The sequence below is a fragment of the Cherax quadricarinatus genome, chromosome 18 (assembly GCF_038502225.1).
Source record: "Cherax quadricarinatus isolate ZL_2023a chromosome 18, ASM3850222v1, whole genome shotgun sequence".
NCBI lineage: Eukaryota > Metazoa > Arthropoda > Malacostraca > Decapoda > Parastacidae > Cherax > Cherax quadricarinatus.
The window spans coordinates 46,781,026-46,807,713 of NC_091309.1; the positions used below are offsets into that span (position 1 = coordinate 46,781,026).

Consider the following 26,688-nt stretch of genomic DNA (forward strand, 5'->3'; position numbering starts at 1 on the left):
ATATACGTTGAACACCTTTGTATATACGTTGAACAAACAGGAATATTATCCTGTGTGTGTTTAGGTGAAGAACATACAATATTATTTTGTGTATGTTCACTTTGACATTGTTCACAGTGTTCAATTGAAGACCAGACAATAATATTCTATATTCATTTGAAAAACCGACAATATTTTTGTGTTCAGTAGAATAACAAACAGTAATATTTTGTATGGTTTGTTCAGCTGAAGAACCAGGTGGTGGCTAAGGAGGGCACTCCGGTCTTCTTACATGCCCAGCTCTTCCAGACCACTGATAAAATTGTCAAGAAAGCCAAGGATGCCTCCAAGAACGTGGCAGCCACGTTGAACCTCGTCAATGAGTGAGTAGAGTCTCAGACAGCATTGTTATCATAGTGAGGAATGAACCAATGGGGGTCATACAGCACTTGGGGATGGCATAGTGATATTCGATGGGAAATCAATAAGCCTGTGTGAGTTATACATGTATAGGCGAATGGGAAGTACAGTGGGTCGTTCTTAGGAAAGGGAGAGTACCGTGTTTTCCGGCATTTAAGGAACACGAGCATATAATCCATAGAAGACATGTTTCCAAGCAGTTGTAACGTAATGTTAGTAGACAATGTTAAAGCGTAACCCAAAGCCTACCCTTGACTCCGATCCTGAGCATATAAGGCTCAGGCTGATTTTCAAAGGCATTTTGTGGGGAAAAAAGCGCGCCATATATGCCGGAAAATACGATAACTTCAAGTCCTTAGATCAAGGCCCCTTCAATGGCGCCAAGGCACCCGTCTTCAAGGGTACAAATATATGCAATAACAGTTACAAATGAGTCAATTAAGAATAAAAAGTCCAACTGGACAAAAATTTCTCCATACGTTTGTCTCTTACGTAATTTCGATTTATCTGTTTTCAAATGAGTCTGTTTTCACTCTTGTAGATTCAACTTAAGCAAGGAGCAAGGTGGGTTCGGTCTGCCGAGGTTTGGTCTTCAGAACACAATTATCGCCAACACGTGCCCCAAGGAGCCACTGTGTCCCAGAACGAAGTACAGGACCATGGATGGGTCGTGTAACAACCGACAGAACAAGGACTGGGGACGCGCCGGCACCGCCTTCCAGCGCATCCTTCCACCTGATTACACAGATGGTGCGCACCACTCCTAATTTCTTAAGGTGTTTGTGGTAATTTGGGTGTGGTCTCGCTCAGAGACCACACCCAAGCCCCTCGTACTCGGAGGCTTTGTAATTGGGCCTCAAAATGTATCTAGTTGGATAAATCTTATTAGAGCCAGCTGGTCGAGTAGTTAGGACTTCCTTGACTTGGGTTCAACCCTCACCCGTTCCGTGATTTATACCTCAAAACCTACAGTAGGCATAACTTCCTCAACACATCTAGGAACTATTGCTAAACCTCCTCAAGAGGTCTAGGATCTACATATTACTAATTCCAACTTCCCATGAGTTCTAACTCCACTAAAGATGTCTAGTACCCAGCAACCCTCAAATACCTGGGTAATGATGATGAATTATAATGGGATATTCTAGAGCACAACACTACACGAATGCATCTAAATGTTTGAATAAAGTTCAATTATTTCTAATATATTTTAGGATAAACAAAACCCTGTTGTCTCCTAGATGGTCGAGAATTGTGTGAAAAATTATGTGGTTTAGAAACAAAATAGTTTAAAGTTGTTTAATTTTCAGCTACAAACATCAACTTCAGAAGGTTCACAATGTCTTCTCAAATTCTTAATGATAAAATTGGGAAATTAGAACCTACAAAAACTAGACCAAATTCCAGAACCATCATGTTCGTTGGACACACCAGTGTTAACAGTTTGAAACTGACATATTGAGACATTTTCCGGTGGTTCATGGCTCAAGTGGTAGCGTCCTTGGCTCACAACTGACGGACCGGTGATCGATCCTAGTACAAATGTTATTGTTGAGCAAGTTTCCTTATACTTGTTGCAGTACAGAGGTTCCGAGGTATTAGCAGCTGCTATGCATCGACACCCATACATGGAGTATACCTGGAGAGGTTTCGGGGGTCGACGCCTCGGCGGCCCGGTCTGAGACCAGGCCTCGTGTTGGATCAGGGTCTGATCGACCAGGCTGTTACCGCTGGCCGCACGCAGACTGTCGTACGAACCACTGCCAGGCTGGTCAGGTACTGACTTTAGGTGACAGTCCAGTGGCTTCTTGAAGACGGCCAGGGGTCTATTGGTAATCCCCCTTATGTATGCTGGCAGGCAGTTGAACAGTCTTGGGCCCCGGACACTTATTTTGTTGTCTCTCAGTGTACTCGTGGCGCCCCTGCTTTTTATTGGGGGAATGTTGCATCTCCTGCATCTCCTGCCGAGTCTTTTGCTTTCACAGGGAGTAATTATCGTGTGCCAGTTTGGTACCAATCCCTCTAGGATTTTCCAAGTGTATATTATCATGTATCTTTCTCGCCTGCGTTCCAGGGAATACAAATCAAGGGACTTCAACCGTTCACAGTAATTTAGGTGCTTTATCGTACTTATGTGTATCGTGAACGTTCTCTGCACATTCTCTAGGTCGGCAGTTTCGCCTGCCTTGAATGGGGCAGTTAGTGTACGGTAGTATTCCAGCCTAGAGAGAACATGCAATTTGAAGAGAATCATCATGGGCTTGGCGTCCCTAGTTTTGAAGGTTCTCATTATCCATCCTATCATTTTTCTAGATGATATATTATTGTGGTCTTTGAAGGTGAGAGTCTCTGACACTATCACTCCCCGGTTCTTCACATTACTTTTTTGCTCAATTGTATTGTTAGAAGTTGTTGCATTCGCTGATATAGTTTTAATTTCCTCAAGTTTTCCATATCTGAGTAGTTGAAATTTCTCTTCACTGAATTTCATATTGTTTTGAGTGGCCCATTTGGAGATTTGGTTGATATCCGCCTGGAGTCTTACAGTGTCTTCGTTGGAGGTCACTGTCATGTCAATTCGGGTGTCATCTGCAAAGGAAGACACGGAGCTATAGCATACCTCTCTATGTCAGATATGAGGATAAGGTATATGATGGGAGCGAGTACTGTGCCTTGTGGAACAGAGCTTTTCAACCTAGCTGCCTCGGTCTTTGTTCACTATTACTCTTTGTGTTCTATTTGTTAGGAATTTATAGATCCATCTACCAACTTTTCCTGTTATTCCTTCGTCACGCATTTTGTGCGCTATTGCACCATGGTCACACTTGTCATAGGCTTTTGCATTTTGTTTATCCTCTGTAGCATCCAGGAGCTTATCATAGTGATCCAGTAGCTGGGACACGCAGGAGCGACCTTCTATGAACCCGTGTTGCCCTGGGTTGTGTAATTAATGGCTATCTAGGTGGCTGGAGATCTTGCTTCTTAGAACCATTTCAAAACTTTTATGTTATGGGATGTTAGTGCTGTCGGTCTGTAGTTCTTTGCAACTGCTTTACTACCACCTTTGTGGGGTGGTGCGATGTTTGTTGCTTTTAGTGAGTGTGGTTTGACCCCTGTGTCCATGCTCCCTCTCCATAGAATGATCAAGGAGCTTTTTGCGGCTCTTGATAAGCACGGAATTCCATGAGTCTGGGCCTGGAGCAGAGTGCATGGGCATGTCATTTAATGCCTTTTCAAAGTCTTGTGGTGTTAGGATAATGTCAGAGATTTTTGAGATGACCAGATTTTGGGTCTCGGTCAAAAAGATTGTCGACCCTTAATCTGGTTAACGGCTCGAATTGGGACTTTAGTAGCTCATTTCTTTGCTTTCATCTGTGTAGGTCTGATCCCGCCTAAGTAGGGGCCCCACACTGGATGTTGTTTTACCCTTAGATTTGGCATAAGAGAAGAATTATTTTTTTTTCAATTTCCTTTATGACTTTTAGTTCTTCCTGAGATTCTTGTCTCTTGTGAGATTCCTTAAGCTTGAGTTCGATATTTTCTGTTTCTCTGACCAGTGCCTCCCTTCGTATTTCATATACATTGGCCTCTCTTAGCAGCTCTGTGATTCTTCACCTTCGCCTGTATAGGGAGCATCTCTAACATTTCTTACCATGTATATTCCAAAGTGTAAAATATGGAAAACAATGTCATATTTTGGTCTTTAAAACGTAAAAGTAGTGCCAGTAAACGATCCTAAGTTATTGCTAGAAAATTTTACGTAACGGAACGTTGCAAGGAAAGATACTGGCCATATTACAGCCTCGTCACGGACCGGCCGCGGGGGCGTTAACTGATGCAACTGATGCAACTGATACCTCATGGTGTAGCTTTGAAGGTATATTTAAATGTTTATACAGTAGTGTACTTTACATTGTAGTAAACAGAATAGAGGAAATCTACTCTAATATATATTATTTAGCTATGCATACTGATCAGAGAGACAGTCGTAAGCCCGAGTCGTCGATAAACGAGTGCGTCGCTAAGTAAGGAGAGGCTGCAATAAGAAACACCACAAAAGCAGAGGTCTAAGAAATGGAAAGGCAGCTCCATTTCCTTGGTTAAAAAGCCTGTATAAGCATACATACCTTGAAGGCATTTGAAACACCTAGGTGTTATATACCATTAATAAATCTCATACATATAGTACATGTGTCTCAGTGAGACACATGTATACTACACTATGTATCCTTATTGACAGCACGAGTCCCCTACAATGTAGGCTACATCAGATAACTACAGGGATGAACAATATACTTCTAGAGACTGTAAAAGACGTAGAGAGGTAGTCTGAAGTAATCAGTCCCTCAGATTTGGAGGGTGATAATCACGAATTACTTTTCCTCAAAACTGAGGTACCAATTACCACAAAGCATCGCTCTTCTCCATCTTCTGTCACAAGGATTGTAATTCATGTCTCTATCTTCTCAAAAAGCTTTCATCTGCAGGTGGAACATTTCTCCGGTGATGACATGCAATGTTGATGACATGCAGTGTTGACGACATGCAGTGTTGACGACATGCAGTGTTGATGACATGCAGTGTTGATGACATGCAGTGTTGACGACATGCAGTGTTGATGACATGCAGTGTTGATGACATGCAGTGTTGATGACATGCAGTGTTGATGACATGCAGTGTTGATGACATGCAGTGTTGATGACATGCAGTGTTGATGACATGCAGTGTTGATGACATGCAGTGTTGATGACATGCAGTGTTGATGACATGCAGTGTTGATGACATGCAGTGTTGACGACATGCAGTGTTGATGACATGCAGTGTTGATGACATGCAGTGTTGATGACATGCAGTGTTGATGACATGCAGTGTTGATGACATGCAGTGTTGACGACATGCAGTGTTGATGACATGCAGTGTTGATGACATGCAGTGTAGATGACATGCAGTGTTGATGACATGCAGTGTTGATGACATGCAGTGTTGATGACATGCAGTGTTGATGACATGCAGTGTTGATGACATGCAGTGTTGATGACATGCAGTGTAGATGACATGCAGTGTTGATGACATGCAGTGTTGATGACATGCAGTGTTGATGACATGCAGTGTTGATGACATGCAGTGTTGATGACATGCAGTGTTGATGACATGCAGTGTTGATGACATGCAGTGTTGACGACATGCAGTGTTGACGACATGCAGTGTTGATGACATGCAGTGTTGATGACATGCAGTGTTGATGACATGCAGTGTTGATGACATGCAGTGTTGATGACATGCAGTGTTGATGACATGCAGTGTTGATGACATGCAGTGTTGATGACATGCAGTGTTGATGACATGCAGTGTTGATGACATGCAGTGTTGATGACATGCAGTGTTGATGACATGCAGTGTTGATGACATGCAGTGTTGATGACATGCAGTGTTGATGACATGCAGTGTTGATGACATGCAGTGTTGATGACATGCAGTGTTGATGACATGCAGTGTTGATGACATGCAGTGTTGATGACATGCAGTGTTGATGACATGCAGTGTTGACGACATGCAGTGTTGACGACATGCAGTGTTGACGACATGCAGTGTTGACGACATGCAGTGTTGATGACATGCAGTGTTGATGACATGCAGTGTTGATGACATGCAGTGTTGATGACATGCAGTGTTGATGACATGCAGTGTTGATGACATGCAGTGTTGATGACATGCAGTGTTGATGACATGCAATGTTGATGACATGCAGTGTTGATGACATGCAGTGTTGATGACATGCAGTGTTGATGACATGCAGTGTTGATGACATGCAGTGTTGATGACATGCAGTGTTGATGACATGCAGTGTTGATGACATGCAGTGTTGATGACATGCAGTGTTGTGCAATTGTCTTGGTTGTCGAAGATTAATTTGTAAAAAATGTATGAGTTTCATAACCATCAGTGGCTGTGTTTCACTCACTCGACTGTCTCCTCTGATGTTTCACTCACTCGACTGTCACCTCTGATGTTTCACTCACTCGACTGTCTCCTCTGATGTTTCACTCACTCGACTGTCTCCTCTGATGTTTCACTCACTCGACTGTCTCCTCTGATGTTTCACTCACTCAACTGTCTCCTCTGATGTTTCACTCACTCGACTGTCTCCTCTGATGTTTCACTCACTCGACTGTCTCCTCTGATGTTTCACTCACTCGACAGTCTCCTCTGATGTTTCACTCACTCGACTGTCACCTCTGATGTTTCACTCACTCGACAGTCTCCTCTGATGTTTCACTCACTCAACTGTCTCCTCTGATGTTTCACTCACTCGACTGTCTCCTCTGATGTTTCACTCACTCGACTGTCTCCTCTGATGTTTCACTCACTCGACTGTCTCCTCTGATGTTTCACTCACTCGACTGTCTCCTCTGATGTTTCACTCACTCGACTGTCTCCTCTGATGTTTCACTCACTCAACTGTCACCTCTGATGTTTCACTCACTCAACTGTCACCTCTGATGTTTCACTCACTCAACTGTCACCTCTGATGTTTCACTCACTCGACTGTCACCTCTGATGTTTCACTCACTCGACTGTCTCCTCTGATGTTTCACTCACTCGACAGTCTCCTCTGATGTTTCACTCACTCGACTGTCACCTCTGATGTTTCACTCACTCGACTGTCACCTCTGATGTTTCACTCACTCGACTGTCTCCTCTGATGTTTCACTCACTCGACAGTCTCCTCTGATGTTTCACTCACTCAACTGTCACCTCTGATGTTTCACTCACTCGACTGTCTCCTCTGATGTTTCACTCACTCAACTGTCACCTCTGATGTTTCACTCACTCGACTGTCTCCTCTGATGTTTCACTCACTCAACTGTCACCTCTGATGTTTCACTCACTCGACTGTCTCCTCTGATGTTTCACTCACTCAACTGTCACCTCTGATGTTTCACTCACTCGACTGTCTCCTCTGATGTTTCACTCACTCGACAGTCTCCTCTGATGTTTCACTCACTCGACTGTCTCCTCTGATGTTTCACTCACTCGACTGTCTCCTCTGATGTTTCACTCACTCAACTGTCACCTCTGATGTTTCACTCACTCGACTGTCTCCTCTGATGTTTCACTCACTCGACTGTCTCCTCTGATGTTTCACTCACTCAACTGTCACCTCTGATGTTTCACTCACTCGACTGTCTCCTCTGATGTTTCACTCACTCGACAGTCTCCTCTGATGTTTCACTCACTCGACTGTCACCTCTGATGTTTCACTCACTCGACTGTCTCCTCTGATGTTTCACTCACTCAACTGTCACCTCTGATGTTTCACTCACTCGACTGTCACCTCTGATGTTTCACTCACTCGACTGTCACCTCTGATGTTTCACTCACTCGACTGTCACCTCTGATGTTTCACTCACTCGACAGTCTCCTCTGATGTTTCACTCACTCGACAGTCTCCTCTGATGTTTCACTCACTCGACTGTCACCTCTGATGTTTCACTCACTCGACTGTCTCCTCTGATGTTTCACTCACTCGACTGTCACCTCTGATGTTTCACTCACTCGACTGTCTCCTCTGATGTTTCACTCACTCGACAGTCTCCTCTGATGTTTCACTCACTCGACTGTCACCTCTGATGTTTCACTCACTCGACTGTCTCCTCTGATGTTTCACTCACTCGACTGTCACCTCAGATGTTTCACTCGCTCGACTGTCACCTCAGATGTTTCACTCACACGACTGTCTCCTCTGATGTTTCACTCACTCGACTGTCACCTCTGATGTTTCACTCACTCGACTGTCTCCTCTGATGTTTCACTCACTCGACTGTCCCCTCTGATGTTTCACTCACTCGACTGTCACCTCAGATGTTTCACTCGCTCGACTGTCACCTCAGATGTTTCACTCACTCGACTCTCTCCTCTGATGTTTCACTCACTCGACTGTCACCTCTGATGTTTCACTCACTCGACTGTCTCCTCTGATGTTTCACTCACTCGACAGTCTCCTCTGATGTTTCACTCACTCGACTGTCACCTCTGATGTTTCACTCACTCGACTGTCTCCTCTGATGTTTCACTCACTCGACTGTCACCTCTGATGTTTCACTCACTCGACTGTCTCCTCTGATGTTTCACTCACTCGACTGTCACCTCAGATGTTTCACTCGCTCGACTGTCACCTCAGATGTTTCACTCACTCGACTGTCTCCTCTGATGTTTCACTCACTCGACTGTCACCTCTGATGTTTCACTCACTCGACTGTCTCCTCTGATGTTTCACTCACTCGACTGTCTCCTCTGATGTTTCACTCACTCGACTGTCACCTCAGATATTTCACTCGCTCGACTGTCACCTCAGATGTTTCACTCACTCGACTGTCTCCTCTGATGTTTCACTCACTCGACTGTCACCTCTGATTTTTCACTCACTCGACTGTTTCCTCAGATGTTTCACTCACTCGACTGTCACCTCAGATGTTTCATTCACTTTACTGTCACCACAGATGTTTCACTCATTCGACTGTCACATCAGATGTTTCACTCACTCGACTGTCACCTCAGATGTTTCACTCACTCGACTGTGTCCTCAGATGTTTCACTCACTCTACTGCCACCACAGATGTTTCACTCACTCGACTGTCTCTTCAGATGTTTCACTCACTCGACTGTCACCTCAGATGTTTCACTCACTCGACTGTCACCTCAGATGTTTCACTCACTCGACTGTCACCTCAGATGTTTCACTCACTCGACTGTCACCTCAGATGTTTCACTCACTCGACTGTCACCACAGATGTTTCACTCACTCTACTGTCACTCAGTCATTTGCTACCTCAAATATTCCACTCACTCACCTACCATCTCCTACGTTCACTCAGCCACCTACTTCCTCAGGTGTGAACTCAGCAAGAGGACTCTCCAAGTCCGGGTCTCCCCTCCCGTCTCCCAGGTCAATCTCCTTCAAAGTAATCATAGACAGGGACCGCCACTACGATAACTTCACCATCCTGATCATGCAGTGGGGACAGTTCCTGGACCACGATGTGACCCACACACCCATCACCAAGGGTAAGTTCCTGGACCACGACGTGTGTTGCTACGAGGTGTTGTAGATGTAGGTGGTGTGTTGCTACGAGGTGTTATAGATGTAGGTGGTGTGTTGCTACGAGGTGTTGTAGATGTAGGGATGCGTTGCTACGAGGTGTTGTAGATGTAGGTGGTGTGTTGCTACGAGGTGTTATAGATGTAGGTGGTGTGTTGCTATGAGGTGTTGTAGATGTAGGTGGTGTGTTGCTACGAGGTGTTATAGATGTAGGTGGTGTGTTGCTACGAGGTGTTGTAGATGTAGGTGATGTGTTGCTACGAGGTGTTATAGATGTAGGTGGTGTGTTGCTACGAGGTGTTGTAGATGTAGGGATGCGTTGCTACGAGGTGTTGTAGATGTAGGTAGTGTGTTGCTACGAGGTGTTATAGATGTAGGTGGTGTGTTGCTACGAGGTGTTATAGATGTAGGTGGTGTGTTGCTACGAGGTGTTGTAGATGTAGGTGATGTGTTGCTACGAGGTGTTATAGATGTAGGTGGTGTGTTGCTACGAGGTGTTGTAGATGTAGGGATGCGTTGCTACGAGGTGTTGTAGATGTAGGTGGTGTGTCGCTACGAGGTGTTATAGATGTAGGTGGTGTGTTGCTACGAGGTGTTATAGATGTAGGTGGTGTGTTGCTACGAGGTGTTGTAGATGTAGGTGATGTGTTGCTACGAGGTGTTATAGATGTAGGTGGTGTGTTGCTACGAGGTGTTGTAGATGTAGGGATGCGTTGCTACGAGGTGTTGTAGATGTAGGTGATGCGTTCCTACGAGGTGTTGTAGATGTAGGTGGTGTGTTGCTACGAGGTGTTGTAGATGTAGGGATGCGTTGCTACGAGGTGTTGTAGATGTAGGGATGCGTTGCTACGAGGTGTTGTAGATGTAGGTGGTGTGTTGCTACGAGGTGTTGTAGATGTAGGTGGTGTGTTCCTACGATGTGTTGTAGATGTAGTTGATGTGTTGCTACGAGGTGTTGTAGATGTAGGTGGTGTGTTGCTACGAGGTGTTGTAGATGTAGGTGATGCGTTGCTACGAGGTGTTGTAGATGTAGGTGGTGTGTTGCTACGAGGTGTTGTAGATGTAGGTGGTGTGTTGCTACGAGGTGTTGTAGATGTAGGTGATGCGTTGCTACGAGGTGTTGTAGATGTAGGTGGTGTGTTGCTACGAGGTGTTGTAGATGTAGGTGGTGTGTTGCTATGAGGTGTTGTAGATGTAGATGGTGTATTGCTACTAGGTGTTGTAGATGTAGGTGATGCGTTGCTACGAGGTGTTGTAGATGTAGGTGGTGTGTTGCTACGAGGTGTTGTAGATGTAGGTGGTGTGTTGCTACGAGGTGTTGCAGATGTAGGTGGTGTGTTGCTACGAGGTGTTGTAGATGTAGGTGGTGTGTTGCAACGAAGTGTTGTAGATGTAGGTGGTGTGTTGCTACGAGGTGTTGTAGATGTAGGTGGTGTGTTGCTACGATGTGTTGTAGATGTAGGTGGTGTGTTGCTACGAGGTGTTGTAGATGAAGGTGGTGTGTTGCTACGAGGTGTTGTAGATGTAGGTGATGCGTTGCTACGAGGTGTTGTAGATGTAGGTGGTGTATTGCTACGAGGTGTTGTAGATGTAGGTGGTGTGTTGCTACGAGGTGTTGTAGATGTAGGTGGTGCGTTGCTACGAAGTGTTGAAGATGTAGGTGGTGTGTTGCTACGAGCTGTTGTAGATGTAGGTGGTGTGTTGCTACGAGCTGTTGTAGATGTAGGTGGTGTGTTGCTACGAGGTGTTGTAGATGTAGGTGGTATGTTGCTACGAGCTGTTGTAGATGTAGGTGGTGTGTTGCTACGAGGTGTTGTAGATGTAGGTGGTGTGTTGCTACGAGGTGTTGTAGATGTAGGTGGTGTGTTGCTACGAGGTGTTGTAGATGTAGGTGATGCGTTGCTACGAGGTGTTGTAGATGTCGATGGTGTGTTGCTACGAGGTGTTGTAGATGTAGGAGGTATGTTGCTACGAGCTGTTGTAGATGTAGGTGGTGTGTTGCTACGAGGTGTTGTAGATGTAGGTGATGCGTTGCTACGAGGTGTTGTAGATGTAGGTGATGCGTTGCTACGAGGTATTGTAGATGTAGGTTGTGTGTTGCTACGAGGTGTTGTAGATGTAGGTGGTGTGTTGCTACGAGTTGTTGTAGATGTAGGTGGTGTGTTGCTACGAGGTGTGGTAGATGTAGGTGGTGTGTTGCTACGAGCTGTTGTAGATGTAGGTGATGTGTTGTTACAAGGTGTTGTAGATGTAGGTGATGTGTTGCTACGAGGTGTTGTAGATGTAGGTGATGTGTTGCTACGAGGTGTGGTAGATGTAGTTGGTGTGTTGCTACGAGCTGTTGTAGATGTATGTGATGTGTTGCTACAAGGTGTTGTAGATGTAGGTGATGTGTTGCTACGAGGTGTTGTAGATGTAGGTAATGTGTTGCTACGAGGTGTTGTAGATGTAGGTGATGTGTTGCTACAAGGTGTTGTAGATGTAGGTGGTGTGTTGCTATGAGGTGTTGTAGATGTAGGTGGTGTGTTGCTACGAACTGTTGTAGATGTAGGTGGTGTGTTGCTACAAGGTGTTGTAGATTTAGGTGGTGTGTTGCTACGAGGTGTTGTAGATGTAGGTGGTGTGTTGCTACGAGGTGTTGTAAATGTAGGTGGTGTGTTGCTACGAGGTGTTGTAGATGTAGGTGATGTGTTGCTACGAGGTGTTGTAGATGTAGGTGATGCGTTGCTACGAAGTGTTGTAGATGTAGGTGGTGTGTTGCTACGAGGTGTTGTAGATGTAGGTGGTGTGTTGCTACGAGGTGTTGTAGATGTAGGTGGTGTGTTGCTACGAGCTGTTGTAGATGTAGGTGCTGTGTTGCTACGAGCTGTTGTAGATGTAGGTGGTGTGTTGCTACGAGCTGTTGTAGATGTAGGTGCTGTGTTGCTACGAGGTGTTGTAGATGTAGGTGATGTGTTGCTACGAGGTGTTGTAGATGAAGGTGCTGTGTTGCTACAGGGTGTTGTAGATGTAGGTGGTGTGTTGCTACGAGCTGTTGTAGATGTAGGTGATGCGTTGCTACGAGGTGTTGTAGATGTAGGTGATGCGTTGCTACGAGGTGTTGTAGATGTAGGTGGTGTGTTGCTACGAGGTGTTGTAGATGTAGGTGGTGTGTTGCTACGAGGTGTTGTAGATGTAGGTGATGTGTTGCTACAGGGTGTTGTAGATGTAGGTGATGTGTTGCTACAGGGTGTTGTAGATGTAGGTGATATGTTGCTACGAGGTGTTGTAGATGTAGGTGATGCGTTGCTACGAGGTGTTGTAGATGTAGGTGATGCGTTGCTACGAGGTGTTGTAGATGTAGGTGGTGTGTTGCTACGAGGTGTTGTAGATGTAGGTGATGCGTTGCTACGAGGTGTTGTAGATGTAGGTGATGTGTTGCTCTGAGGTGTTGTAGATGTAGGTGATGTGTTGCTACGAGGTGTTGTAGATGTAGGTGGTGTGTTGCTACCAGGTGTTGTAGATGTAGGTGGTGTGTTGCTACGAGGTGTTGTAGATGTAGGTGGTGTGTTGCTACGAGGTGTTGTAGATGTAGGTGGTGTGTTGCTACGAGGTGTTTTAGATGTAGGTGGTGTGTTGCTACGAGGTGTTGTAGATGTAGGTGGTGTGTTGCTACGAGGTGTTGTAGATGTAGGTGAAGTGTTGTTACGAGGTTTTGTAGATGTAGGTGGTGTGTTGCTACGAGGTGCTGTAGATGTAGGTGATGTGTTGCTACGAGGTGTTGTAGATGTAGGTGATGTGTTGCTACGAGGTGTTGTAGATGTAGGTGGTGTGTTGCTACGAGGTGTTGTAGATGTAGGTGATGTGTTGCTACGAGGTGTTGTAGATGTAGGTGGTGTGTTGCTACGAGGTGTTGTAGATGTAGGTGATGTGTTGCTACGAGGTGTTGTAGATGTAGGTGGTGTGTTGCTACGAGGTGTTGTAGATGTAGGTGATGTGTTGCTACGAGGTGTTGTAGATGTAGGTGATGTGTTGCTACGAGGTGTTGTAGATGTAGGTGATGTGTTGCTACGAGGTGTTGTAGATGTAGGTGGTGTGTTGCTACGAGGTGTTGTAGATGTAGGTGGTGTGTTGCTACGAGGTGTTGTAGATGTAGGTGATGTGTTGCTACAGGGTGTTGTAGATGTAGGTGATGTGTTGCTACAGGGTGTTGTAGATGTAGGTGATGTGTTGCTACGAGGTGTTGTAGATGTAGGTGATGCGTTGCTACGAGGTGTTGTAGATGTAGGTGATGCGTTGCTACGAGGTGTTGTAGATGTAGGTGGTGTGTTGCTACGAGGTGTTGTAGATGTAGGTGATGCGTTGCTACGAGGTGTTGTAGATGTAGGTGATGTGTTGCTACGAGGTGTTGTAGATGTAGGTGATGTGTTGCTACGAGGTGTTGTAGATGTAGGTGGTGTGTTGCTACCAGGTGTTGTAGATGTAGGTGGTGTGTTGCTACGAGGTGTTGTAGATGTAGGTGGTGTGTTGCTACGAGGTGTTGTAGATGTAGGTGGTGTGTTGCTACGAGGTGTTTTAGATGTAGGTGGTGTGTTGCTACGAGGTGTTGTAGATGTAGGTGGTGTGTTGCTACGAGGTGTTGTAGATGTAGGTGATGTGTTGTTACGAGGTTTTGTAGATGTAGGTGGTGTGTTGCTACGAGGTGCTGTAGATGTAGGTGATGTGTTGCTACGAGGTGTTGTAGATGTAGGTGATGTGTTGCTACGAGGTGTTGTAGATGTAGGTGGTGTGTTGCTACGAGGTGTTGTAGATGTAGGTGATGTGTTGCTACGAGGTGTTGTAGATGTAGGTGGTGTGTTGCTACGAGGTGTTGTAGATGTAGGTGATGTGTTGCTACGAGGTGTTGTAGATGTAGGTGGTGTGTTGCTACGAGGTGTTGTAGATGTAGGTGATGTGTTGCTACGAGGTGTTGTAGATGTAGGTGATGTGTTGCAACGAGGTGTTGTAGATGTAGGTGATGTGTCGCTACGAGGTGTTGTAGATGTAGGTGGTGTGTTTTGCTACGAGGTGTTGTAGATGTAGGTGGTGTGTTGCTACGAGGTGTTGTAGATGTAGGTGATGTGTTGCTACGAGGTGTTGTAGATGTAGGTGATGTGTTGCTACGAGGTGTTGTAGATGTAGGTGATGTGTTGCTACGAGGTGTTGTAGATGTAGGTGATGTGTTGCTACGAGGTGTTGTAGATGTAGGTGATGTGTTGCTACGAGGTGTTGTAGATGTAGGTGGTGTGTTGCTACGAGGTGTTGTAGATGTAGGTGGTGTGTTGCTACGAGGTGTTGTAGATGTAGGTGATGTGTTGCTACGAGGTGTTGTAGATGTAGGTGATGTGTTGCTACGAGGTGTTGTAGATGTAGGTGATGTGTTGCTACGAGGTGTTGTAGATGTAGGTGATGTGTTGCTACGAGGTGTTGTAGATGTAGGTGATCTGTTGCTACGAGGTGTTGTAGATGTAGGTGATGTGTTGCTACGAGGTGTTGTAGATGTAGGTGGTGTGTTGCTACGAGGTGTTGTAGATGTAGGTGATGCGTTGCTACGAGGTGTTGTAGATGTAGGTGATGTGTTGCTACGAGGTGTTGTAGATGTAGGTGGTGTGTTGCTACGAGGTGTTGTAGATGTAGGTGATGTGTTGCTACGAGGTGTTGTAGATGTAGGTGGTGTGTTGCTACGAGGTGTTGTAGATGTAGGTGGTGTGTTGCTACGAGGTGTTGTAGATGTAGGTGGTGTGTTGCTACGAGGTGTTGTAGATGTAGGTGATGTGTTGCTACGAGGTGTTGTAGATGTAGGTGATGTGTTGCTACGAGGTGTTGTAGATGTAGGTGATGTGTTGCTACGAGGTGTTGTAGATGTAGGTGATGTGTTGCTACGAGGTGTTTTAGATGTAGGTGATGTGTTGCTACGAGGTGTTGTAGATGTAGGTGATCTGTTGCTACGAGGTGTTGTAGATGTAGGTGATGTGTTGCTACGAGGTGTTGTAGATGTAGGTGATCTGTTGCTACGAGGTGTTGTAGATGTAGGTGATGTGTTGCTACGAGGTGTTGTAGATGTAGGTGATGTGTTGCTACGAGGTGTTGTAGATGTAGGTGGTGTGTTGCTACGAGGTGTTGCAGATGTAGGTGATGTGTTGCTACGAGGTGTTGTAGATGTAGGTGATGTGTTGCTACGAGGTGTTGTAGATGTAGGTGATGTGTTGCTACGAGGTGTTGTAGATGTAGGTGATGTGTTGCTACTAGGTGTTGTAGATATAGGTGATCTGTTGCTACGAGGTGTTGTAGATGTAGGTGATGTGTTGCTACGAGGTGTTGTAGATGTAGGTGATGTGTTGCTACGAGGTGTTGTAGATGTAGGTGGTGTGTTGCTACGAGGTGTAGCAGATGTAGGTGATGTGTTGCTACGAGGTGTTGTAGATGTAGGTGATGTGTTGCTACGAGGTGTTGTAGATGTAGGTGATGTGTTGCTACGAGGTGTTGTAGATGTAGGTGATGTGTTGCTACGAGGTGTTGTAGATGTAGGTGATGTGTTGCTACGAGGTGTTGTAGATGTAGGTGATGTGTTGCTACGAGGTGTTGTAGATGTAGGTGGTGTGTTGCTACGAGGTGTTGTAGATGTAGGTGGTGCGTTGCTACGAGGTGTTGTAGATGTAGGTGATGTGTTGCTACGAGGTGTTTTAGATGTAGGTGATGTGTTGCTACGAGGTGTTGTAGATGTAGGTGATGTGTTGCTACGAGGTGTTGTAGATGTAGGTGGTGTGTTGCTACGAGGTGTTGTAGATGTAGGTGGTGTGTTGCTACGAGGTGTTGTAGATGTAGGTGGTGTGTTGCTACGAGGTGTTGTAGATGTAGGTGGCGTGTTGCTACGAGGTGTTGTAGATGTAGGTGGTGTGTTGCTACGTGACTCATGGTTAGCGCTCTGTTGCCGTTGATAATGTATCAGATTCCTCGCCACTTTCAACCATTAATTACAAATCAACTTAGATAATAAACAGTTCTCAGTGACATTAAGAATTAACAATATGTACTTATTTTCAGCAATTTTTTTTTATGTTTATTACTGAAAGATTTATTTATTTTTGAATATTTAAATATCTGACATTGGCCACAAGAAGTGTTTATAAGCTTCCAGCTAACACTGTGTTTTTTGTGACGATGTTACCAGCAGTAATGTTTTAATGGGCGAGGAAATGGCATGAAATTTGCCCAATAGAGTTATTTTTCTAGTAAACAGCGGTATGGGTTTTGACTGAACTCGCGGCAGTGGCTTATGAGCTGGCCGAGAGTTTTACAACTCGCTTGCCGCGAGTTCAATCTCCACCCGTGTCTTGGTTTGTTTACAATCGTGTCATTACGATTTCGTGAGTCATAATGCCCCAGCAGTCTGCAGGAATTCTTATATGACTCTAAGATTTAGCCTAAGGTTTTCCACTGTTGCCTTTTATTGTCCTGGCCTATTAAATTCCTTGGATCAAGAGCATTTCACCTTCAAGGCCAAGAAATGGAAGGGTATATTTACTGACCAGTGTGAATCAAATAGTTACTGAAGGTTATGTGGTCATTTGGAGGGTTCAGTAGAGGGAGGGAGTTGCTCCATTTCCTTGAATCAAGAGCTCTTCCTCGGCATCAGAAAATCTTCTCTAAAAGGAAAATACTTTGAGTGGTATACAATAGTGTGTGTCATCACTACTGGTACTTGATCCTGTCTGCCAGATATTAATGTCATCACTACTGGTACTTGATCCTGTCTGCCAGATATTAATGTCATCACTACTGGTACTTGATCCTGTCTGCCAGATATTAATGTCATCACTACTGGTACTTGATCCTGTCTGCCAGATATTAATGTCATCACTACTGGTACTTGATCCTGTCTGCCAGATATTAATGTCATCACTACTGGTACTTGATCCTGTCTGCCAGATATTAATGTCATCACTACTGGTACTTGATCCTGTCTGCCAGATATTAATGTCATCACTACTGGTACTTGATCCTGTCTGCCAGATATTAATGTCATCACTACTGGTACTTGATCCTGTCTGCCAGATATTAATGTCATCACTACTGGTACTTGATCCTGTCTGCCAGATATTAATGTCATCACTACTGGTACTTGATCCTGTCTGCCAGATATTAATGGCTCATGACCTTGATTACAAGATATTAATGGTTCATGACCTTGATTACAAGATATTAATGGCTCATGACCTTGATTACAAGATATTAATGGCTCATGACCTTGATAACAAGATATTAATGGTTCATGACCTTGATTACAAGATATTAATGGTTCATGACCTTGATTACAAGATATTAATGGCTCATGACCTTGATAACAAGATATTAATGGTTCATGACCTTGATTACAAGATATTAATGGTTCATGACCTTGATTACAAGATATTAATGGCTCATAACCTTGATAACAAGATATTAATGGTTCATGACCTTGATTACAAGATATTAATGGCTCATAACCTTGATAACAAGATATTAATGGTTCATGACCTTGATTACAAGATATTAATGGTTCATGACCTTGATTACAAGATATTAATGGCTCATGACCTTGATTACAAGATATTAATGGCTCATGACCTTGATAACAAGATATTAATGGTTCATGACCTTGATTACAAGATATTAATGGCTCATGACCTTTATTACAAGATATTAATGGTTCATGACCTTGATAACAAGATATTAATGGTTCATGACCTTGATTACAAGATATTAATGACTCATGACCTTGATTACAAGATATTAATGGTTCATGACCTTGATAACAAAATATTAATGGTTCATGACCTTGATTACAAGATATTAATGGCACATGACCTTGATTACAAGATATTAATGGCTCATGACCTTGATAACAAGATATTAATGGTTCATGACCTTGATTACAAGATATTAATGGCTCATGACCTTGATAACAAGATATTAATGGTTCATGACCTTGATTAGAAATTATTAATGGCTAATGACTTTGACTACAAGATATTAATGGCTCATGACCTTGATTAGAAGTTATTAATGGCTAATGACTTTGATTACAAGATATTAATGGCTCATTACCTTGATTACAAGATATTATTGGCTTATTACCTTGATGACAAGATATTAATAGCTCATGACCTTAATTACCAGATATTAATTAATAATTTTAATACTTCATGACCTTGATTACCAGATATTAACAGCTTATGACCATGATTAACAAATATATTAATAGCACATGACCTTGAATACTATTAATGCAACATGACCTTGATTACCAGGTAAGGACAAGTCAGACATCACCTGCTGCTCGAAAGGGCAGAAGAGGGAGGCCCGGGAGCTACATCCTGACTGTATGCCAATCTTCATCCCTGATGATGATGAGTTCTTCGGCCAGTAAGTATTGTAATTGTGAATATTACAACAATGTGTATGACCAGTGTTTGTATTTCAGGAATGTGTATAGCCAGTATTTAAGTGGATTACGTTATGGCTTATAATGCAGACCAGAGTCCACACTGGCTGGTGGTAGTGTGGTCAGCACTCACCCATACCCACACTGGCTGGTGGTAGTGTGGTCAGCACTCACCCACACCCACACTGGCTGGTGGTAGTGTGGTCAGCACTCACCCACACCCACACTGGCTGGTGGTAGTGTGGTCAGCACTCACCCACACCCACACTGGCTGGTGGTAGTGAGGTCAGCACTCACCCACACCCACACTGGCTGGTGGTAGTGTGGTCAGCACTCACCCACACCCACACTGGCTGGTGGTAGTGTGGTCAGCACTCACCCACACCCACACTGGCTGGTGGTAGTGTGGTCAGCACTCACCCACACCCACACTGGCTGGTGGTAGTGTGGTCAGCACTCACCCACACCCACACTGGCTGGTGGTAGTGTGGTCAGCACTCACCCACACCCACACTGGCTGGTGGTAGTGTGGTCAGCACTCACCCGCACCCACACTGGCTGGTGGTAGTGTGGTCAGCACTCACCCGCACCCACACTGGCTGGTGGTAGTGTGGTCAGCACTCACCCACACCCACACTGGCTGGTGGTAGTGTGGTCAGCACTCACCCACACCCACACTGGCTGGTGGTAGTGTGGTCAGTACTCACCCACACCCACACTGGCTGGTGGTAGTGTGGTCAGTACTCACCCACACCCACACTGGCTGGTGGTAGTGTGGTCAGTACTCACCCACACCCACACTGGCTGGTGGTAGTGTGGTCAGTACTCACCCACACCCACACTGGCTGGTGGTAGTGTGGTCAGTACTCACCCACACCCACACTGGCTGGTGGTAGTGTGGTCAGCACTCACCCACACCCACACTGGCTGGTGGTAGTGTGGTCAGCACTCACCCACACCCACACTGGCTGGTGGTAGGGTGGTCAGCACTCACCCACACCCACACTGGCTGGTGGTAGTGGGGTCAGCACTCACCCACACACACACTGGCTGGTGGTAGTGTGGTCAGCACTCACCCACACCCACACTGGCTGGTGGTAGTGTGGTCAGTACTCACCCACACCCACACTGGCTGGTGGTAGTGTGGTCAGCACTCACCCACACCCACACTGGCTGGTGGTAGTGTGGTCAGCACTCACCCACACCCACACTGGCTGGTGGTAGTGTGGTCAGCACTCACCCACACCCACACTGGCTGGTGGTAGTGTGGTCAGTACTCACCCACACCCACACTGGCTGGTGGTAGTGTGGTCAGCACTCACCCACACCCACACTGGCTGGTGGTAGTGTGGTCAGTACTCACCCACACCCACACTGGCTGGTGGTAGTGTGGTCAGTACTCACCCACACCCACACTGGCTGGTGGTAGTGTGGTCAGCACTCACCCACACCCACACTGGCTGGTGGTAGTGTGGTCAGTACTCACCCACACCCACACTGGCTGGTGGTAGTGTGGTCAGCACTCACCCACACCCACACTGGCTGGTGGTAGTGTGGTCAGCACTCACCCACTCCCACACTGGCTGGTGGTAGTGTGGTCAGCACTCACCCACACCCACACTGGCTGGTGGTAGTGTGGTCAGTACTCACCCACACCCACACTGGCTGGTGGTAGTGTGGTCAGCACTCACCCACACCCACACTGCCTGGTGGTAGTGTGGTCAGCACTCACCCACACCCACACTGCCTGGTGGTAGTGTGGTCAGTACTCACCCACACCCACACTGGCTGGTGGTAGTGTGGTCAGCACTCACCCACACCCACACTGGCTGGTGGTAGTGTGGTCAGCACTCACCCACACCCACACTGGCTGGTGGTAGTGTTTTCAGCACTCACCCACACCCACACTGGCTGGTGGTAGTGTGGTCAGCACTCACCCACACCCACACTGCCTGGTGGTAGTGTGGTCAGTACTCACCCACACTCACACTGGCTGGTGGTAGTGTGGTCAGCACTCACCCACACCCACACTGGCTGGTGGTAGTGTGGTCAGCACTCACCCACACCCAAACTGGCTGGTGGTAGTGTGGTCAGCACTCACCCACACCCACACTGCCTGGTGGGAGTGTGGTCAGTACTCACCCACACCCACACTGGCTGGTGGTAGTGTGGTCAGCACTCACCCACACCCACACTGGCTGGTGGTAGTGTGGTCAGTACTCACCCACATCCACACTGGCTGGTGGTAGTGTGGTCAGCACTCACCCACACCCACACTGGCTGGTGGCAGTGTGGTCAGCACTCACCCACACCCACACTGGCTGGTGGTAGTGTGGTCAGCACTCACCCACACCCACACTGGCTGGTGGTAGTGTGGTCAGTACTCACCCACACCCACACTGGCTGGTGGTAGTGTGGTCAGCACTCACCCACACCCACACTGGCTGGTGGTAGAGTGGTCAGTACTCACCCACACCCACACTGGCTGGTGGTAGTGTGGTCAGCACTCACCCACACCCACACTGGCTGGTGGTAGTGTGGTCAGCACTCACCCACACCCACACTGCCTGGTGGTAGTGTGGTCAGCACTCACCCACACCCACACTGGCTGGTGGTACTGTGGTCAGCACTCACCCACACCCACACTAGCTGGTGGTAGTGTGGTCAGCACTCACCCACACCCACACTGGCTGGTGGTAGTGTGGTCAGTACTCACCCACACTCACACTGGCTGGTGGTAGTGTGGTCAGCACTCACCCACACCCACACTGGCTGGTGGTAGCTTGGTCAGAACTCACCCACACCCACACTGGCTGGTGGTAGAGTCCTCAGCACTCACCCACACCCACACTGGCTGGTGGTAGCGTGGTCAGCACTCACCCACACCCACACTGGCTGGTGGTAGTGTGGTCAGCACTCACCCACACCCACATTGGCTGGTGGTAGCGTGGTCAGCATTCACCCACGCCCACACTGGCTGGTGGTAGTGTGGTCAGCACTCACCCACACCCACACTGGCTAGTGGTAGTGTGGTCAGCACTCACCCACACCCACACTGGCTGGTGGTAGTGTGGTCAGCACTCACCCAACACCCACACTGGCTGGTGGTATTGTGGTCAGCACTCACCCACACCCACACAGGCTGGTGGTAGCGTGGTCAGCACTCACCCACACCCACACTGGCTGGTGGTAGTGTGGTCAGCACTCACCCACACACACACTGGCTAGTGGTAGTGTGGTCAGCACTCACCCACACCCACACTGGCTGGTTGTAGTGTGGTCAGCACTCACCCACACCCACACTGGCTGGTGGTAGTGTGGTCAGCACTCACCCACACCCACATTGGCTGGTGGTAGTGTGGTCAGCACTCACCCACACCCACACTGGCTGGTGGTAGTGTGGTCAGCACTCACCCACACCCAAACTGGCTGGTGGTAGTGTGGTCAGCACTCACCCACACCCACACTGGCTGGTGGTAGTGTGGTCAGTACTCACCCACACCCACACTGGCTGGTGGTAGTGTGGTCAGCACTCACCCACACCCACACTGGCTGGTGGTAGTGTGGTCAGCACTCACCCACACCCACACTGGCTGGTGGTAGTGGGGTCAGCACTCACCCACACCCACACTGGCTGGTGGTAGTGTGGTCAGCACTCACCCACACCCACAATGGCTGGTGGTAGTGTGGTCAGTACTCACCCACACCCACACTGGCTGGTGGTAGTGTGGTCAGCACTCACCCACACCCACACTGGCTGGTGGTAGTGTGGTCAGCACTCACCCACACCCACACTGGCTGGTGGTAGTGTGGTCAGCACTCACCCACACCCACACTGGCTGGTGGCAGTGTGGTCAGTACTCACCCACACCCACACTGGCTGGTGGTAGTGTGGTCAGCACTCACCCACACCCACACTGGCTGGTGGCAGTGTGGTCAGTACTCACCCACACCCACACTGGCTGGCGGTAGTGTGGTCAGCACTCACCCACACCTACATTGGCTGGTAGCGTGGTCAGCACTCACCCACACCCACACTGACTGGTGGTAGTGTGGTCAGTACTCACCCACACCCACACTGGCTGGTGGTAGTGTGGTCAGCACTCACCCACACCCACACTGGCTGGTGGTAGTGTGGTCAGCACTCACCCACACCCACACTGGCTGGTGGTAGCGTGGTCAGCACTCACCCACACCCACACTGGCTGGTGGTAGCGTGGTCAGCACTCACCCACACCCACACTGGCTGGTGGTAGTGTGGTCAGCACTCACCCACACCCACACTGGCTGGTGGTAGCGTGGTCAGCACTCACCCACACCCACACTGGCCGGTGGTAGTGTGGTCAGCACTCACCCACACCCACACTGGCTGGTGGTAGCGTGGTCAGAACTCACCCACACCCACACTGGCTGGTGGTAGTGTGGTCAGCACTCACCCACACCCACACTGGCTGGTGGTAGCGTGGTCAGCACTCACCCACACCCACACTGGCTGGTGGTAGTGTGGTCAGCACTCACCCACACCCACACTGGCTGGTGGTAGCGTGGTCAGCATTCTCCCACACCCACACTGGCTGGTGGTAGTGTGGTCAGCACTCACCCACACCCACACTGGCTAGTGGTAGTGTGGTCAGCACTCACCCACACCCACACTGGCTGGTGGTAGTGTGGTCAGCACTCACCCACACCCACACTGGCTGGTGGTATTGTGGTCAGCACTCACCCACACCCACACTGGCTGGTGGTAGTGTGGTCAGCACTCACCCACACCCACACTGGCTAGTGGTAGTGTGGTCAGCACTCACCCACACCCACACTGGCTGGTGGTAGTGTGGTCAGCACTCACCCACACCCACACTGGCTGGTGGTATTGTGGTCAGCACTCACCCACACCCACACTGGCTGGTGGTAGTGTGGTCAGCACTCACCCACACACACACTGGCTAGTGGTAGCGTGGTCAGCACTCACCCCCACCCACACTGGCTGGTGGTAGTGTGGTCAGCACTCACCCACACACACACTGGCTAGTGGTAGTGTGGTCAGCACTCACCCACACCCACACTGGCTGGTGGTAGTGTGATCAGCACTCACCCACACCCACACTGGCTGGTGGTAGTGTGATCAGCACTCACCCACACCCAAACTGGCTGGTGGGACCGTGGTCAGCACTCACACCCTCACTGGCATGTGACTGTGTGGTGAGCACTCAACGACACCCACCCTGGCTGGTGGAACCCTATTAACACATCTGGAAGTGCCACTCAAGTCCACTCCTTCTCACTCATGTATTTATGTAACCTCTGTTTGAAGCTACCAAAGGTTTTACCTTCTCTAACCCTAATAGTTACATTGTTCCACACATTGACTACTGAGTTTCCAAACCAGTACTCTCCTATTTACTTTCCTATATCCTTTAACGTGCGTATATATTTTACTGTCTTGTGTGTACTTGCAGGTTCACTCAGCGGTGTATGGAGTTCGTAAGATCAATGCCAGCTGTTCGTCCCAAGTGTAACTTTGGTCCCCGGGAGCAGATGAACCAAATCACATCTTTTATCGATGCCAGGTACTGTTACTGTAGTTTGTACTGTGGAGCAAAACTTGGTTACGTGGTTGTTTTACTAAGGAATAGCAAACAACGGCAGACTGTTGTGTGAACGGTGTTTATAGGTGTACACAGTGAAGTGTGAGGTGCAAACACTGAAGTATTTTGAAGACCAAACAGTGATGTGTGTTAATGCACAACTAACGAGGTATTTTACTTTACAAATATTAAGCTGTTTTAAAATAATGCATAGGTAAGTTTAAAGGCAGAGTAATATGTAGGAGAGTTTTAAGATACAGTAATATGTAGGAGAGTTTTAAGATACAGTAATGTGTAGGAAAGTTTTAAGATACAGTAATATGTAGGAAAGTTTTAAGATACAGTAATATGTAGGAGAGTTTTAAGATACAGTAATGTGTAGGAAAGTTTTAAGATACAGTAATATGTAGGAAAGTTTTAAGATACAGTAATATGTAGGAGAATTTTAAGATACAGTAAGGAGTGGGAGTATTGTAAGATACAGTAAGGTGTGGAAGTATTGTAAGATACAGTAAGGTGTGGAAGTATTGTAAGATACAGTAAGGTGTGGAAGTATTGTAAGATACAGTAAGGTGTGGAAGTATTGTAAGATACAGTAAGGTGTGGAAGTATTGTAAGATACAGTAAGGTGTGGAAGTATTGTAAGATACAGTAAGGTGTGGAAGTATTGTAAGATACAGTAAGGTGTTGAAGTATTGTAAGATACAGTAAGGTGTGGAAGTATTGTAAGATACAGTAAGGTGTGGAAGTATTGTAAGATACAGTAAGGTGTGGAAGTATTGTAAGATACAGTAAGGTGTGGAAGTATTGTAAGATACAGTAAGGTGTGGAAGTATTGTAAGATACAGTAAGGTGTGGAAGTATTGTAAGATACAGTAAGGTGAGGAAGTATTGTAAGATACAGTAAGGTGTGGAAGTATTGTAAGATACAGTAAGGTGTGGAAGTATTGTAAGATACAGTAAGGTGTGGAAGTATTGTAAGATACAGTAAGGTGTGGAAGTATTGTAAGATACAGTAAGGTGTGGAAGTATTGTAAGATACAGTAAGGTGAGGAAGTATTGTAAGATACAGTAAGGTGTGGAAGTATTGTAAGATACAGTAATGTGAGGAAGTATTGTAAGATACAGTAAGGTGTGGAAGTATTGTAAGATACAGTAAGGTGAGGAAGTATTGTAAGATACAGTAAGGTGTGGAAGTATTGTAAGATACAGTAATGTGAGGAAGTATTGTAAGATACAGTAAGGTGTGGAAGTATTGTAAGATACAGTAAGGTGTGGAAGTATTGTAAGATACAGTAAGGTGTGGAAGTATTGTAAGATACAGTAAGGTGTGGAAGTATTGTAAGATACAGTAAGGTGTGGAAGTATTGTAAGATACAGTAAGGTGTGGAAGTATTGTAAGATGCAGTAAGGTGTGGAAGTATTGTAAGATACAGTAAGGTGTGGAAGTATTGTAAGATACAGTAAGGTGTGGAAGTATTGTAAGATACAGTAAGGTGTGGAAGTATTGTAAGATACAGTAAGGTGTGGAAGTATTGTAAGATACAGTAAGGTGTGGAAGTATTGTAAGATACAGTAAGGTGTGGAAGTATTGTAAGATACAGTAAGGTGTGGAAGTATTGTAAGATACAGTAAGGTGTGGAAGTATTGTAAGATACAGTAAGGTGTGGAAGTATTGTAAGATACAGTAAGGTGTGGAAGTATTGTAAGATACAGTAAGGTGTGGAAGTATTGTAAGATACAGTAAGGTGTGGAAGTATTGTAAGATACAGTAAGGTGTGGAAGTATTGTAAGATACAGTAAGGTGTGGAAGTATTGTAAGATACAGTAAGGTGTGGAAGTATTGTAAGATACAGTAAGGTGTGGAAGTATTGTAAGATACAGTAAGGTGTTGAAGTATTGTAAGATACAGTAAGGTGTGGAAGTATTGTAAGATACAGTAAGGTGTGGAAGTATTGTAAGATACAGTAAGGTGTGGAAGTATTGTAAGATACAGTAAGGTGCGGAAGTATTGTAAGATACAGTAAGGTGCGGAAGTATTGTAAGATACAGTAAGGTGCGGAAGTATTGTAAGATACAGTAAGGTGTGGAAGTATTGTAAGATACAGTAAGGTGTGGAAGTATTGTAAGATACAGTAAGGTGTGGAAGTATTGTAAGATAC

The 26,688-nt window shown here is 46.5% G+C and overlaps 1 protein-coding gene across 1 annotated transcript in view; it reads left to right on the plus strand.

The window, feature by feature from the left end:
- Window positions 1–229: 229 nt before the first annotated feature.
- LOC128689516 (chorion peroxidase) overlaps window positions 230–26,688 on the plus strand; it is an 88,643-nt gene continuing 62,184 nt past the window's right edge. Inside the window, exons 1-5 of the mRNA XM_070086476.1 lie at window positions 230–362; window positions 941–1,149; window positions 9,292–9,465; window positions 18,808–18,922; window positions 24,398–24,508. Coding sequence (XP_069942577.1) covers window positions 1,059–1,149; window positions 9,292–9,465; window positions 18,808–18,922; window positions 24,398–24,508 — 491 coding nt within the window. The 5' untranslated portion in view covers window positions 230–362; window positions 941–1,058. The remainder of the gene's footprint in view (window positions 363–940; window positions 1,150–9,291; window positions 9,466–18,807; window positions 18,923–24,397; window positions 24,509–26,688) is intronic.